This window comes from Miniopterus natalensis, chromosome 19, assembly GCF_054644295.1.
Source record: "Miniopterus natalensis isolate mMinNat1 chromosome 19, mMinNat1.hap1, whole genome shotgun sequence".
Taxonomy (NCBI): domain Eukaryota; kingdom Metazoa; phylum Chordata; class Mammalia; order Chiroptera; family Miniopteridae; genus Miniopterus; species Miniopterus natalensis.
In genome coordinates, this window is record NC_142099.1 from 15907743 (window position 1) to 15924481 (window position 16739).

The 16739-nt window shown below is 43.0% G+C and overlaps 1 protein-coding gene across 2 annotated transcripts in view; it reads left to right on the forward strand.

Annotated features, from left to right (window-relative positions):
* Positions 1–16739, forward strand: part of DNM3 (dynamin 3) — a 348064-nt gene that overhangs the window by 103270 nt on the left and 228055 nt on the right. For both annotated transcript variants that reach the window (XM_016221402.2, XM_087827594.1), the window contains exons 9-11: positions 596–663; positions 3889–4027; positions 15147–15233. In XM_016221402.2, the coding sequence (XP_016076888.1) occupies positions 596–663; positions 3889–4027; positions 15147–15233 (294 nt within the window). The remainder of the gene's footprint in view (positions 1–595; positions 664–3888; positions 4028–15146; positions 15234–16739) is intronic.

Consider the following 16739-nt stretch of genomic DNA (forward strand, 5'->3'; position numbering starts at 1 on the left):
CAGGTCTAAGCTCCCTGATACTTTGATCCTACTTCCAAATAAATTTCAGGCACCTAGAACTTCTGGGTTGGAACACAGAAAGGCACAATCTGTCCTGTGTTGGATTGGCAAAATACTATTAATTTCCTCTTATAAAGAGGCCTAGAGCTCAGGTGGTTAACATGGCCAGGGAGAAAAGATAGTCATTGTTCATCTCAGCACAGCTGGACTGCTGTTGCACATCAGGGGACACTCTTATTAATGCATTTGTCTGTGAGTACATTTTCTACATTTAGCAAAAGAATGAAAAATTAGAGATTTCGAATGTGTGGCCAGCTCTATGTCCACGAGGCATCCTTGACGCACGGCACTCCTATCTATTATAACAGAGTTAAAATCTGTAGCACCGAAATAAAACTCCCAGAAATCCCTAATGGTCTCTGTTGCCTTGAACTTTATATAAACAGATGTTCTGACCATCTGGGTTTAAGTTAGGGAAGACATGAGCATCCATTTATTAATAACGAAGTCAAGTCATTCTTATTCTTTAATATTCAATAGCATTATTAGTCAACGGAATTAAGTGTCACAACTGTGGCTCATCTTGCATCTGCAGATGGAGTTCAACGAGAAGGAACTGAGAAGAGAAATAAGCTACGCGATCAAAAACATACATGGCATCAGGCAAGTGATTTACATTTTCCTTGTCTTTTGCTCCGGCTTCTAGAAGAAGATGAATGTTTGTAAGCGGCTAGCGAAGTAGCCTTTCACCATCTGAGCCGAGTAGAACACAGAGGTGGAAGGGAGAGGTAGGAAGTCCTGGTTTGGGTTCAATGGTAATTCCCCGTATCGTCATTCTGGGTCCTTTTCAGTTAGAAAAACAGACACGCGTCTGCACTGACAGCACTGTGCTTGCTGCATCCAGGACCCTCGCTCTCCAGAGCCTTCCTTCTCAGGGAGGGAGGCCCGACGTGCTCAGAAGTCATCGCTACTTACATGGGGACAGGACAGATTGATTTTGGCTGGACTTGTGGAGCAAGATTGATGAAGATTAATGAAGGTGGTAACTTTTGAGTGGAACCTTGTCTGTTTAGAGGACAAGAGTGATTTCAACTGGCAAAGGTGTGCTGTGAGCGTACGTGTGTGTGCGTGTGTGTGCGTGCATGTGTGTGTCTGTTTCTCTTGGGTGTGTGTCTCAGTGTGCCTATGTGTGTGTATGTCTGTGTGTGTGTGTGTGTGTGTGTGTGGATGGGGTAGGGAGCAATGCAGTGAGACATGAGAGGATGGCATGTGTTGGGGCTGGAGGGTGAAAGGGCTTGAAGTGGAAGGACCAGTGTGAACACAGGCAGAGGTGGTGACATGCAGCCTGTGTTCATGGAGCTGGGGGTCATGCATGTTGACTGCAGTTGGGAATGTAGACTGGAGAGTGGAGGCCATGAGGCTGGGAGGGGCCCTTGTGCCTGGACTCACCCTTGTATAAAGTGGTATGAAGTGCATTTACTTTCTTTAAAGGACTATGATAGGGGAAAAAAGAATTTAAAACACACATTTCTTGACTCCACTTCCAGAAGGCTAAACAAAATGTGATGGAGCCTATGTTAAATTGAGGTGCCCTGAATGCAGGCTGATGAAACTTAGGTCCCCGACTTCATGGATTATCCCATCAGAGGGAGGTGCCCCCTGTCTATCGGCTGCGGTATCTCAGCTTCAGCCGAGTGTGCTGCGTGCGTCCGTGTCCACATGCCCAGCACTCGCATGCCTGGTGCCCACGTGCCCTGCGCACACAGGGCCAAGTGGAGACTATTTGGGGAACAGAACCTGAGAGGGCAAAACTTGACCTTGAGTGTGAATGTGGTGGGCGATTTTGACCTTGAGTGTGAATGTGGAGTTAAGACATTTGAATTAGCTAGCATTTAAAAATGGAAACAATTTCTCCAAGTCTCCTATAGTACCGGTACTCAGTGTTTACCTAGTGAAGAGGAGAGAACACCTCGAGCAAACCTGATTTCTCTCACCTCCACAGGCTTCCTACGGCCCTGCTAGCTCTTGTCTTCTCCGTCAAGTCCAGAGCGTATCTGCTATAGAACCAGGCCTAGCTCCTTACCTGGGCACAGCTGTGTTTGCACATGTCTATCTGGTCACAGTTTTTGGGTCACAACATATTTTCACTTAGCCAAATACAGTACTTCACTTGGCTTTTATAACTCCTTACGAGATACATTTTTGTTGACTGTACCTGCCAAAGCTCAGCAGTTCAGGGTTGTGGATTTCTGACGTAAGTGCACACAAGCAGAAGAGGTTGGTGGTTACGATTGTCCTGGAGTTAATTTGCCTATAAGATGGTGTTGTCCTGTATGTACATAGAGTGCACGTATGACAAGTGTTGTCCCTAGTTGATTCTGCTGGATATGTGAATAATAGAAACCTCCCTCGACTGCTAAGGGCCTGAGGGTTCTTTCTTTGTTCTGCAACACTGAGAACCAGTGATGAGCAAGGGAGGGAGACAGTCCTTGTGTGACAAACACAGCTAAATGTGAAAGTGACACTTCCCACCAGTGTAGTAATGGGGCTAAAACGGGCTCGGATCACTGCAGTGAAAGTAGGATGTTGAGGTTCAGGGGAGGAAGGCCTCGTGGGCGTCAGGACTGGGGCAGGTGCTGGAGGAAGTGGTCGTGATCTGGGCTCTGAAGCACAGGTGGGATGTGGATGGGCCGAAATTGCAGGGATTTCGAAGTGAATGTCACAGACAAAGGCAGGGATGTAAAATGTGCGTGTGCTTGAAAAGGCAGATGGTCCGGTATGGTGGAAACATAGGGTGCACAGAGAGGAAAGAGGAAAATAAAAGGAAGGGTGGGGTCGGATGGGGAAACTTCTAATGTTAGACTCAACAGTATGGATTTCATTCTGTATTGGTGGTGGAGAAATTGCAGTTCCAATCTGGTATGATTGCTACAGTTAGAAATAGAGGTGAGCAGAGGGTGCTAAGTAGATGATTAGGAGAGATGTAGAGTAAAGCCGGTTAAGGGATGTGTTAAAGCAATTTCCCAAAAAACACACAATAGAGTTGAGTTAGGGAAGGAGAGGGGAGAAGAGAAAGGCAGGAGAGTTTAGAAATGGGGAGCTAAGTACACTGCGCAGAGCTGCAGGTCTTTGGGGATGGCCCATGCTCAGGGTCTAGGGTCCCTCTTGTCTCCATGGACCTTTGTTTCAGTGTGAGTAATTACTTTTTGCTTTTTAGGAAAAAAACACACACACACACGTCTGCTTTCCCGGGCTCTCGCACAGCACAAGAAAAGCATTATTCCGATACCATTTGAATGGACTTGAGCCGGATGAAAAAGGCACTTGCTATTTCAGTATTGTTTTTTGTTTGTTTGTTTGTAAACTCAACATTTCAACATCCCGGGTTCCTTTTTCCTCCAGCTCCCCTACCTCAGACTGGGACCCACTGTGCTCACTACAGCACAACTTCTCAGTAATGTTAACAGTTTTGGCGTTCAGAAATGAGGACTATGTCCTGTTCCACAGAGGGCAAGAGAGGATTGCTTTTGGAATACTTTAGAAAGAAAAATGTCAATTTAGGACACCGTTCCCATTGTAGCATTCCTTTTCATTGCTGTGAGACTGTGAAATGAGACAAGTTAATTAGAAAGCCAGGTGATGTGCCATGTAAACACTGGGGGACCTATTTTTAGGTAATATTAATCATCTATAGAACAGAATTTATTATGGAATATTAGTATTAAAGATATTACAAGTGATGCTGTGGCTAGAATAAATCGCTCTGTGACTTTTAAACTAGGGTGTTAACATGCTTTCTTTAAGTTGCCTGTCAAAACATTTTCAAACGAGTACTGGATATTACTCATTTTAAAATATCTAATGCTTGGCTCTCTTTCTTACCCTCAGGACAGGGCTGTTCACTCCGGACATGGCGTTTGAAGCAATAGTCAAAAAACAAATTGTGAAGCTGAAAGGGCCTTCCTTGAAGAGTGTAGATCTGGTGATGCAAGAATTAATCAACACCGTCAAGAAGTGCACCAAAAAAGTAAGCTAGAATTATTGAACTTCCCAACAACTGCCTGTTTGGTTTACCCGTCTTTCCTACCTTGCTGCATGCCTCCCCCCCCCCCCCCCAACTTTGTTCTAGAAGGTGGTGTGTTTGCTCAAGGGGAGGGGTTGTGAGAAGGACTGAGTGGGACTTGATCTCCTGTTAGACAGCATACTGTCTCTATTACTCATTCCAAATACGTTGCTTAAACAGGTCAACATCACTTTAGAAGAATTACATGAATGCCCTAAACTAATTTTCCTTTGGTGCACAGATCAGGGTAATTGTTATGGGGAAGGGAATCATTGATTTTGTGTATATTGGTAAGGAAATTCTCCTAAATTTACGTGAATTCCACTTGAACCTGGACATTCTGGGAGGGAGCAGTGTGGTCTAGTAGTTAAGAGCTCAGCTTCTGAGGTCCAGTGACCTAGGTTCAAATCCTGGCTGTGCTACTCACTTCTGTGTAACCTTGAGCGTCATACTTAATCCTTAAAGTTTTGTAATTTCTCTGTGAAATGGGGATGATGATAGTAATGATAATACTACCTCAGTGTGGATTAAATAAGATGATGCCTGAGAACCACAGGGCCCTTAACACATTGGTTAATGACAGTAGTTACTCTCTCAAAGGCGGCTGATCTATAAATGACCATTACTACCTCGTAACATCTATCAAATCTGGGGGACTTCTCACTGAGGAACTTGGCAGAATTGTGCTGGATTCCATCCATTCCATGGGGACAGGAAAGGGGTACCCTGTACTGGAAGATGCAGGAATAGGTTAAAGATGATGTTTAGGGTGGGTAGACCTAGCCCTATGATTGTTAACACTGGTATATTGATCATTTCTTGAAAGATCAACACTGTCGTGAAGTGCACCAAAAAAGTAGTTTTGTTACCTTCCCTTTTTTTATGGTTACTATGAGTCACCTCTCTGGAAATTCAGTGGGGAGCAAGGGAAGGAATGAGAGACAGAGAATGTGAATGAATATGAGTTTTGGTCCCCAGTTACTGGCAGAACAACTCAGATGAAGGAGAGATGTAAGTGGTGAAAGAGGAAAGCAGGCTGAAGTCCTAGACGTCAGTGGGAAGAGAGCAAAGGTGTTCCGTGGGCAGCGTGAGGTCCAGAAGAGGCTCTGGGGCTGCAGACCTGCTCCAGGCCTCTTCCAGTTCCTCCACCATGTTCCCTCGAGTCCTAATCTCTGTTCTCCAGAACAGGAAAAGCCATAGAAGTGAAGGGGCTGAGGAAAGGGAAAGTGCACATGGGGGAGGAAAAAACAGTCTATACCAGCTCTCTATTTGGGAACCTGAAGCCAGTTGATAAATAATATTCCCTGTCCCATCCTTGCCTGTGCCTCAAAATGCGCCCAGTCTTGTCACCTGTCAATGAAGCTCTCTTCGTTCGCCTCCTCTTCACCGACTTAGGGAATTAACTGATTCTGCCGTCTCCTTCTGCCACCCGGCCTGTCTCCCTCAGCACAGAGGTCTTCAGCCAAAGGCTCCTCCTCGAGTGCCTGCTCCACCAGCTAAGCTGGCCCCTTCCCAAGAGCCCCTTGTGTTGTATCCGTCCTCAGACCTGTTTAGCCAGTTGTAGCTCTTATTTTAACTATGTGGTTTAAGTGGAGAGTTAATAAAGTGATCGGATGCAGGAGAGAACGAGTTCTGTTTCTCTGAAAACTCAGCTTTGGAAAGACTTGATAAAGATTACCTACATAAGCTTTGCCATTGACTGGGTCTAGGCGGGACAGGGCTGAAAGGCGTGGGGGAGTGGTACAAACCTAGATGGGCTCTGCATTCAGCTTCTCCTTCCACTTTGAAGAAAGCAAACTGGAACTTGTAGATGAAGGATGTGGTTTATGGGAGACAGAAGACGCATAGTTCCTCTCAGCAGATCCATATGCTGGGGACGGGCTTTGGCCTTACATCAGAAGGTTGGCACATGTGTGCACATTTATGTTTTGAGTTATAGAAAGTGTTTATGGTATGTATGAATCATTTTTTTTTTATCATTTCCCATTGCATCCAACTTGCTGGAAAATCAGCAGTGGGGCCCGATGGCACAGGATGAGACAGCTTGTCCTGGACACTTGGGCTCTGTCCTTTGCTCTCCACCCTTTGAATGGCCTTTTCCATTATGCTCCCTGGATCAGTGGTGGTTGTATATTTGTACTGTCTTCTCAAAACATTTTACAGTTTGCCTTAAATGAAACCTAGCTTTCTCCCCCAGATGACTGTTTACCCTGCAGCTCTCTTCACTGGAGAGCATTTGTTGGCCCAAACCCAAAGGATCTAGGGCCCAGATCATTCATCATTTGCCTACTCCTTGTGTGGCTTCCAAATACTGTGCCTTAACTTTCCTTTAAAAAGTCTTCCATAAGGTCCTTTGGCCTCTGTTTTCTTCCAGGCTACCTGTTTTCTCCTAGTTTTATTTTCTTTCCTGACCATTGTTATCAGTCTGTGTCTGGTCAGAAGAGAGTTGAAACCACACCATGATTTGAATGGGGAATGCTTACTATAAAACAGTATTAACCACAGCAGGGGATGAGTAATGGGGGACTGGCTAGTGAGAAGTTAAGAGAACTACTGAATAGAGGAATAGCTAAGAAGCAGGTGCTAAGGGGGTACCCCCTCTGGGGGTACCTAGGAAGGAAGACCTTGCCCAGGCCTGAGACCAGGGCCACCAATGTGACTCACTGAATGGTAGAAAAGTTGCTTAGTGTTGTTCCAGCAGAACTTGCTGGAAACTTGCTCTCTGAAGCAAGCCAGGAGGGAAAAGCCATCCATGGAGGTGTCTCAGGGTCTCAGTGGAGGTGCTCTGCTACCAGACTCTTCTGGGGAGGTGGCGGGGGTGCCAGGGAGCGCGAGCCTGCTGCTCGGTGAGCACACCCAAATTTATTCCCTTCCACAAGGTCTCTCTAGGTCCAGGGCTTGCCTAACAAAGCTTCAAGTTGGGCTGGCAGCAAAGGCAAAACATTTAAAGGGCCCAGAGGGTTTTTTTCACAGAGGGGGCAAGGAGGCTGCATTTGGAGCTGAGAAGCATAAGGCGACAAGCAGTGCTCCTGCCTTTAACTTTCTGGTCCATCACTGCAGTTTCACCTGGATTAACTCTGCCGCCTGTTGAAACTGCAGGGCTGCCAGATGTCCCGTTTGCCTTTGTTTCCCTTTCCACCAGGTTGCTGAAGAGCTTGGAGGAATCGCTCAGCAGGTAGATTAGTGCTGCGGTGCATCCACTGCGTTCAGCGTCTCATTAGGTAGCGACTTCCCGTGTGTGCCACAGTAGCGAGGCTAAACTTTTAGCACTCTCTTTAAGCCACTTTGATCCTCACTCTCACCCTTATTTTCAGTTATGATTTTACAGAGAAAGTAGGGCCCATATATGCAAACATCAGTTTCCTGTCTCATGACCCCCAAACTTACCCGTTTTCCCAGCCCTGCCCCTCCTCTCTGTTGAGGTGGTACCCTGATCAGGGCTGGGCTCCGACCTGTACTCTCACCTCCTTCGGAACTTACTTTTTGATTCTTATATTTCCTGAATCATCACCTTTGGCACATTAAAAAAATGAGCATATAAATATATTTGTGTCTCTCCTAACTTAAAAGCAGTAACAACAATAACAAAAGCCTGCCTGTTGCCCTATTCCTCTCCTTTTCCTCATGGCCAGTCTTCTTGGGGGAAAAAGTAGTTTATGCTTGCTCTCTTTACTCCCTCACCTCCAGCTAATTCCTTAACCCTCTGGAATTTGAATTCCACCCTCCCACCACTCTGCTGAAATAACTGTGGCAGGGTCAGCCAGAGACCCGATTGCCAAATCTAATGGACAACCTCATTCCTGATACTGTATTCCACTCTTTTTGAAGCCGACCCCCCCCCCCACGGGTTTTCTTCCATTTCCTTTGATTTATCCATCTTTGCCTGGAGTCCTGCAGAACTGACTCCTGGTTTTCTTCTCCTGTCACTGTCCTTTCTCCTGGCAGAGCACATCTTCCATAGCCCAGCTGCCACTTAAAATATTCTTGATTCCCAAATCTGTACTTCAGTTTGAGCCTCTTTCCCGAGACTGTCTACTCTACAGTCTACTGCAACTACTCTTTTTTCTTAAGACGCCCAACAGTTGTTTTTTTAAACTAAATCAGCCCACTGGCCTCCTCACTGATCTTTCTACCAGTCTGGCCATCCTCAAACTCATTCTCCCACAGCTGTCCAAGTAGCCTTCTGCAATCTCTTCTCCCTGATGTCTCAGAATCACTCATTGGCTCCTCATATCTTGAGAAAGTTTCTTCATTCACAGTTGTGCGTAGTTTCGCCCTCTGTTCTCTGAGTACTTCTCCACCTACACCCATTGTCACTGTCTGCTCGCTCCAGCCATTCTGATTTACACTCTACAGAAATGTTTTTATGCCCGTAGCATTTGCACATGTGGTTCTCTTTGTTTAGAATGTTTCCTTTCCCCTCCTGTCTTCACCTGCCATCTCCTCTTATTTTTTGAGATCCAGCTTAATCATCGTCTTTTCCCCAAAAACCTTCCTGTGGGGCGTCTGAGTCCTCTCCTGGTCCCCATCCTCACCTGAGTCTCAAGGCTCCCATCCGCACCCGGTGTTTATTTCATCATAGCATTTATGACACTGTGTTGTGACTTATGTCATTTATTTGTTTAGGTGGATGCCTCTTCTTGCTGATTATGAGCACCTTTTATTTTTCTTTTAATTTTTAAATTTTCATTGAATTTATTGGGGTGACATTGGTTAATAAAATGATATAGGTTTCAGGTGTATAATTCTTTAATACGTTATCTGTATATTGTATTATGTGTTCACCACCCCAAGTCAGGTTTCCTTCCATCACCATTTATCCCCTGTACCCTCTTCTACCTGCCCCACTCCCTTTCCCTCTGATAATCACCATGCTATTGTCTGTGTCTGTGAGTTGTTGTTTTTTATAAGTGCCTTTTTAAACAGAGCTGCATCTTTTATGCATCTTATCCCTGGCACCTAACACAATGGCTAACCTTACAGAAGAGGCCTTCTACAAATACTTATTAACAGTTTAGATGTTCAAAGGAGAACCTGATGCTAAAGAAATCTGCACTTGTTTTTTAAAGAATATTATCATCATTCTTTTTAAAATGAAAATTTGAACACAAATACCTTCCTTTTCCTTATTCCCCATTTTGATGTTCTGGTTTTTTGGCCTTATTATATCTACCTTCAGTTCTTTTACTTCAAAACTGGTCTAATTAAAATCTTTTACAAAACAAAATAATTCTAATTAAAGTTGAGTATGCCAGGACTTTATTACTTGACCCCTTTGCACATGAGCCACAGAAAGGTGACCCTATAACTTATCACCCGATGCAGGACAGTTCTGAAATGGAAAGGAGAGCTATTAACACTTTCTCTGGAAAAACAGGAGTGAACCAAGACTGCCCTGGGCAGTCTAATGTATAGTTAGTTGCTCTAGCTATAGTGCGACTTTATATACAAACCAATAGTATTTTCATTTTCAGGTCCTCGTGTTGAATGTCTTATGTGTAAAATATTTAATTTCTTTTTCTTAAGCCATGTAAACAAACATCAGTGAAAAATATGGGATTTATGTGTGTTCAAATAACAAAGCACAGGGGTAGATTCCAACCCGGAGGGGGGCAGTGTACATGCTTCCTCTGGGCTGTTTCTCACTGTTGTCTCTGGGAGGACAAGACAGGAACAGTTGAGCTTTATGAGCTGTCTGGCTTCACTCCAGGGACATCTCCACTTTGGACTTTTCTGGGCATCTGCTTCCAGCTGCTCTTCCTACCTCCTGTTCTCCAGAGCACCATCACAGGGTGCTGAGGTTCTTTTCAGGAAACACTGAGAGGAACATGTTGTTTCTTCAATCACAGTTTAGCAACTGTGCTGTTTATTGGCCTCTTGGGAAACCACATTCTTGGATCTCCATCATACCAATTAATTGATTTTTGTTTCTCTGCTTAGAAAAAATAAAAAAAAGCTTTGCAAGGAAGTAAGAAAGATAGTTTAGTTGGCTGTTGGAAATACAGAGAAAGAGTTTTCATTAAAAAGGGCTGTGAGAAGAGATGCTGGCACATTAGGTGAACAACTACCTGCCCTAAATACACAAAACTAAACAATGACTTGGAAGTCCTGGCCCTGGCTTTCAGGGCTACTGTGAACTTGCCCCCTTTCCATCTCTGAACTCCTCCCACTCTCTCCTCCCCTCCATCTACTCCAGCCGTGCTGGGTTCCTTGTTTCTTCAACAGGTCAGGGGACATGACTGTAGGGCCTTGGCACTTTTCATTCCCAGCGTGGGAAATCCTCTGCCTCGAGATATCTGTGCAGGTGACACCTTGCTTCCTCCAGGTCTCTGCTCAAATGCCACCCAATCACAGTCTTTCTCCGACTCTTCTATTTACAATTGCGTGTGTGCATGTGTGCGCACACACACATCACTCTTCATCTACTTACCAAACTTTGTTTTTCTTTGTGGTACACATGGCCCCATGAATTATGCAGTATATGCCTGTTGTTGCTGCTGGTGGTGGTGGTGGTGGTGGTGGAGAACAGTACAGAGACTTGGGACTGTGAGCTCCATGAGAATAGGTACTTGGTTCATTAAGCTCTTTACTCTGTTCCCAGCTCCTTTAAACAGCCAGGTTTTCAGCAATAACTATTGCATGACTAATCGAAAGAATGAATGAATCACGTCTCATTGACTCTGCAGGTGATGATCAGCTTGGCTGGAGCCGCCACCTGGTTAACTTTCCATGAAAGTTTGTAGGATGAAGGAGAGCGACGCAGCACCCTGCTCAGATGGGGTGTTCTTTTAGGTCCGGATAGATCTGCTGTGGTTTTGATTCTGTGCAAAAAGACTGACATTTCACCTCCTTTAACAGCTGCCCAGTCACACAGACTGGGCTGTGCTCTGTGTGTAGTAGATGCCTCCTGTAGTAGGTCATGGTACTCAGGTTTCAAATCAGGCTGATTATTAAAGTGCGAACCTTTTATTGAGTATTATAGGGAATGCAAGCCTGGGATTTGGCTTTTAAGGGACGGGAATATCACCGTTTTGATGTCGATGTTGCCTGTTTTTAAACCCATTTTAAAAATTGAGATGTAATTGACATATAGCATTGTATAAGTTTTAGATGTATAACATAATGATTCGATATTTGTATACATCATGAAATGATCCCCTCAATGGATCTAGTCAAGATTCATCACCACATATAGTTACAGAATTTTTTTCTTGAGATGAGAAATTTTAGGACCTTCTCTCTTAGCAACTTTTATAGGTACCATACAGTATTATTAGCTATAGTCGTCATGGTGTATATCACATCCCCAGGATTTATTTATTTTGTAACTGAAAGCTTATACCTTCAACCCCCTTTACTCATTTGTGCTCCTTGACCCTTCCTGGATTCTGATAAACCACCAATCTGTTCTCTGTATCTATGAGCTCGGTCTTTTTGTTTGTTTGTTTGTTTGTTTATTTATAAGAGATCATATGGCATTTGTCTTTCTCTGTCTTATTTCACTTAGTGTCCTCAGGGTCCATCCATGTTGTAGAAAATGGCAAGATTTTCTTTTTTTTTAGGGCTGAATAACATTCCAGTAATCTCATCTTTTAAGCCCACAAATCATTAAAGGATTTATGACCTTTGCAATTAATTCTTAATTTATAATTTACCTTGGCTTCTGCTTTCCTCTTTCTGTTTTGATTTTTCTTTGTAACCACGTGTTAGTATGTCTACCAGAGATAAACTTGGGAAGAGATGAAAACCTGGTTATCATCTTCAGCTGTTATTTTGATACAGTGTCGACCCCACCCTGGCCTCCTGTGTGGGTGTTTTCTGAATTACTTAGCAAGGTTACATCTCTTCTGATTACCTTTTAGTTTTACTTTACCTGAGGCTGACCTCATTGGTTTTATCCTTAGAATTTGCTAAGTAACATGAGTTCTCACTCCTCTGCTTAAAGAAATGGTATGTGAGGTGTGTGATGGATGCAACTACTGACATACCACATATATTCTACCCTTATATACTGCATCATTTCTCCCACCAATTGTTGAAAATATTTAAGCTTTAGAGGTTTAGGATTTGTCCACTCGGACAAGGAGGGTTAACGGTATTTCCTTCCCTCTGATTGCTTTACCCAAGGCCGCCTGAACGGGACCTGGCTTCCTTTTTGTTCTGTTAGCTTCTCTTAGGTCTTCTAAGACTTCCCATATGCCACCCCTAAAACATAGAACACTTGATAAAATATTTTCACATTTACCCTGGTGCAATTTCTCGACCTCTTTATACTAGAATTGTTTCTCAACTTTGGTCACCTTTGTAAATGCTTCTGTTTTTCCTTTTTTTTTTTTTTTTTTAATAAAAAACGTGTTGTGCCCAGGTAGGTACTTTTTTCGTGTTCTGAATAAATACAACATTATGTTATATACAACTAAAAGAGTATTGGGGATTTGGGGGCAGGTTTTAATTCACAGAAATGTAATAAAATTATTGTATGCTTTTAGGAGCAGTAAAATCATTATTGCTACTCAGTTTGTAGTGAGTGGCTAACACTGGAAGGTTTATAGCTTTTTGATCAAAACAGAGCCCGTATCTGTAGTTCAGCCAAGCCAATCAACTCAAGTCATGTGCATAAAAAACGTTTGTTCTGGTTTTAGTTTATTTTCTCAGTGATGTGTGCTATGGAACTATGAACAGATGGTTACCTAATGACCTGAGTCTTTGCTTAAGGCATCGAACTAGTTACTCTTAAAGATATGGAAATCTTGCCTGGTCTCATGCCTGTTCCAAGGGAAACCTGATAGCATGGCTCTCATGATCTGATTAATCGATGGTTAATAAATTTAATAAGTGTGTAATTTTTGTTTTATTGGATAGAAATGTCTTTCAAGTGATTTTTTTCCCTCTAGGGAAAAAGTAGTTCATGCTTAAAATTAAAATTTTATATGGAGGTCCCACCAAAATAATTAAACATTACCCTAAAAGTCACTCAAAACATTGGATTTTATTAAAACATGTTTTTACATACTTTTTAGAAATTATGGTGCTGCTTTCTCTTAGAATATGTACACTTAATTTTTTTTCTTAATATTCTATATTTAAAGTTTTGATCCCTAAGTCATATATATTGTATTTTTAAAATCATCTCTTTTTTGCTAAGAATATTCAATGTAATTTGAATAATAAACTATTTAGAAGGAATTTGCCATTTGATAGATTCCTGGCTTTGTCTGGAAGCCTCACTGTCATAATTTATGCATAAAATCTTCTGATGTCTTCTCAGAGCAGGTTTGGCCATTTATTTCTTTGTGTTTTTCTTGCTTTTTATAAACTATTTATTTTTTTGTATTACACTTTATCTGTACAGTCAACCTGCCACATGAGACTGTAAGGTTTTTAATGTCAGGTGCTTTGACGTCAACTGAGCCTACAGTTGGCCTCTGGCAGGGACCCAATGAATGTTTGTTCAGTGAAGAACTGATGTGAAATAAATTTAGAAATATGAAATGACTTTAGCCAGTAGTAAAGCCTTAATTCCTTGATCCTTTACAAATCAATTTACCAGAACATTTAAATAATAAATAGCGGAATAAAGGTCTAAAGATGGTGTCTTCTAGAGCAATCTTTTGGCAGATGTGATTAGAACTTTGATGACTTTGTAAACACATTCTTATAGTTGCAGGCTTTTAATTCAGCATCCTGAACAAAAGAGGTTAAAAATTATAATGATTTAAGTTGAGGAAACTGATTGCACCCTAAGTAAGAGACAGAAGAGAGACAAGGGAATGAACTGCAGTCAAAGTCAGGTATCTTTTAAAACTAAGTAAAGGGTGTACACACTGAGCTAATGAAGCGAGGGGCAGAAAGTCTAATCAGAATTGTTTGAATGTCACTAGGATGTTCCATTGTGTATTATGAAGAACTGGGACTGGAGCATCACATTAGAGAGCCGGCAGTTAAAAACAACATTTTGATTTTACATTCTGCCTGATCCGGCTGCTGTTTACCTTTCTAGCTTTGCCTGAAGACCATCCTCCTCCCTGTCTGTGCTGACCCTCTACTTCTTTCACTATTCATTGTCCCTTCTCCTGCCCCCCAGTGTCCTTGCCACTCCATGTCCCCCCATGTCTTCACCACTCACTGTCCCTGTCCCTCCTCACTGTCCCTGTCCCCCAGTGCCTCCACACATGTTCCTGTGCCTGGCAGGCTCCACTGTCTGACAACCGTTCCTACACAGCTTTCCCTGACTAAGTCCTGCTCTAGATTAGGGCTCTTTAAACATCCTTGTAGCACCCCATTATTTTTCCCCTTTACTTTGAAAACAGCTATAATTCATTCATTCACTTTTGCAAACTAGATTTTGGACAATTACCTGCATAATTTAGGTGGGATGAGTGATTTGCACACATTATTTCTACAGTTTTGCCAAAAACATGTATGCACAAACACATCTGTTGGGGGAGAATTAAAAATAAATGATCTCTGTGGTTCCTGGAATGGATCATCATCAGAGAGTGATAGACAAGACCCTGGGCTCTGGAGTCTGAAGACTTGGGTTGGAATCCTGAACCCACCAATTTTGAGCTGTTTAGTCTTGGGCAAATTACTTAACCTCTCTGTGCTTTGCTTTTCTGCTGTACAAAATGGGGTTAATAATAGGATCTGTCTTTTCTGATCGTTGTGATTTTTTGAATGAGGTAGTTCACGAGGTGCTTGGCACACAGCCCGAGACATGGTGAGCCCTGCCAGTCATTGTCATCTCTTCATGCTAATTCCTGTCTCCTGCACCTTTGTCCTTTATCAGGTGCTAACTCTGTAGGGCATAGTGCTACATGGTATCTGGGTTTCCGTTTTCTTTGTAGGGACGTTTCCTCTCAGGTACTATAGTTACCTCTGATTTAGCTGGCAGATGTGATTTAGCTGTTTACCTTTCTAGCTGCCATTCTCTTACTCTGCCATTCTCTAGAATATTCCACTCCTGCTTCCAGAATTGTGATGTGTGCTCTTCTATAAAATAGCATCATTGATCTCTGCTGCTTTTTTTTTTTGGCGGTCTAACTTTTGGAGTATTAACACTCAGATCTGTTTTTCCTGACAGCTGGCAAACTTCCCTAGACTGTGCGAGGAAACGGAGAGGATCGTGGCTAACCACATTCGGGAGCGGGAAGGGAAGACCAAGGACCAGGTGAGGAGGGGCCTTCCCTGGCGGCCAGGGGCCTCAGGGGGGTGGAAGTTCTCCCCGAGGAGGCCTATTGGCCTCCACCTGGCTGCCACTCCGATGGCAGAAAGAATAGCTGAGAACACAACCACATATGTTTATTTTTACTTATTTATAATTTTATACACATGTTGCTGTACTAACATCTTGCGTATGTTAAGAATATAAACAAATACAAAGACTTTAGAAGGATGCAATTTAAAACGCAGTAATAGGAATTCCATTATTTTTTCTCAGCGCCCTGTAGATCATCATGGGTACCCCTAGCTTGTATACAGCCCACGTTGAAAACCACTAATCCAGATTCAGAGCATGTTTTTTCTTTAAGTCAGGGCTTTTTGACTTTTAATCGGCCCACAGATGGGGGCCAAGATAGTCATAAATTCCTAAAATGTTATGCAAAATGTTCAGTGTTCTGATTTTCTTTTTCTGAGGGTAATGGACAAAGCTGTTCATCGGCATACCCAGGGAACCTTTCACTGAAAAATAAAAACTTAAAATAAAAATAAGAACAGGTCCTTTAAACATTGCTAACTATTTTGTAAAAGAATATGTTTTGTAAGGAGCGATCTTGAAATTGTCTTCCAATCCCAGCTGGCTCTGTAAATCCAGAGGATTCTTTTCAAGTGGCGATAACTCATTAAAAAAAGGGAAAGACTCCATGAAGATAAAAGCTTCTAAAACTTAGGTGGATTTTTTTTCTTAGTTATTTATAAGACATTATAATGGGAAACACGAAGCTTTTCAGATGCTCAGCGACACCAGGACACAGCTGTGGGTGTGACAGCAGGGAGAGGGCCCTGGACTTGGGCGTGTGTTCTCCACAGAGTCACAGCTTGTCCTTGTCAAATCCCTCTCAGGACCTGTTTTCTTGTGTACAGCATTGGGGTGTTGGCCTATGTGGTCTCTGAAATCCTCTAGAAGTTAGAATTCCAAGATTTTGTGATTCTCAGGTGAGTTGGAAAGGAGGAGAGAGATAACCGGGGAAGAGGAGGGAGGCAGAATAAAAGAGAGAGAGAGACAGACCACGGAATAGGTGCAGCCGAGGGGGGGTGGAGGTGGAGGGACAGCGCAAAGGGCCGGGGCTGGACGCCTAGCGTGTTGGGATGTTGCTGAATGACTCCAGCAGCAACCTGCTCTCTGCCTGAGCTGTGGATTCATTGCCCAAGTTAATTAACCGTTATTCATAGTTTTCACTTGTTTTCCAACTTTGACACCCCTGGAGAGCCAAAAGTGGAGCAAATAGGCGTCGTGACTTAGGGATAAACAAATCAGTCAGTGTTAGCTCATGAACCAGTGAAACAAGCCCAGATATGTCACCCAAGGCCCGAAGCTCCCCTACACCTCGTATCAGGGGTGCTGCCTGACCAAGAAGACTAAAGTTCTAGTATCAGTGGCACTCCTGACCTTGAGTAAATCGATAACCATTTTAATTTAGTGTCTTCATTCTCGAAAATTTAAATGATAACATAT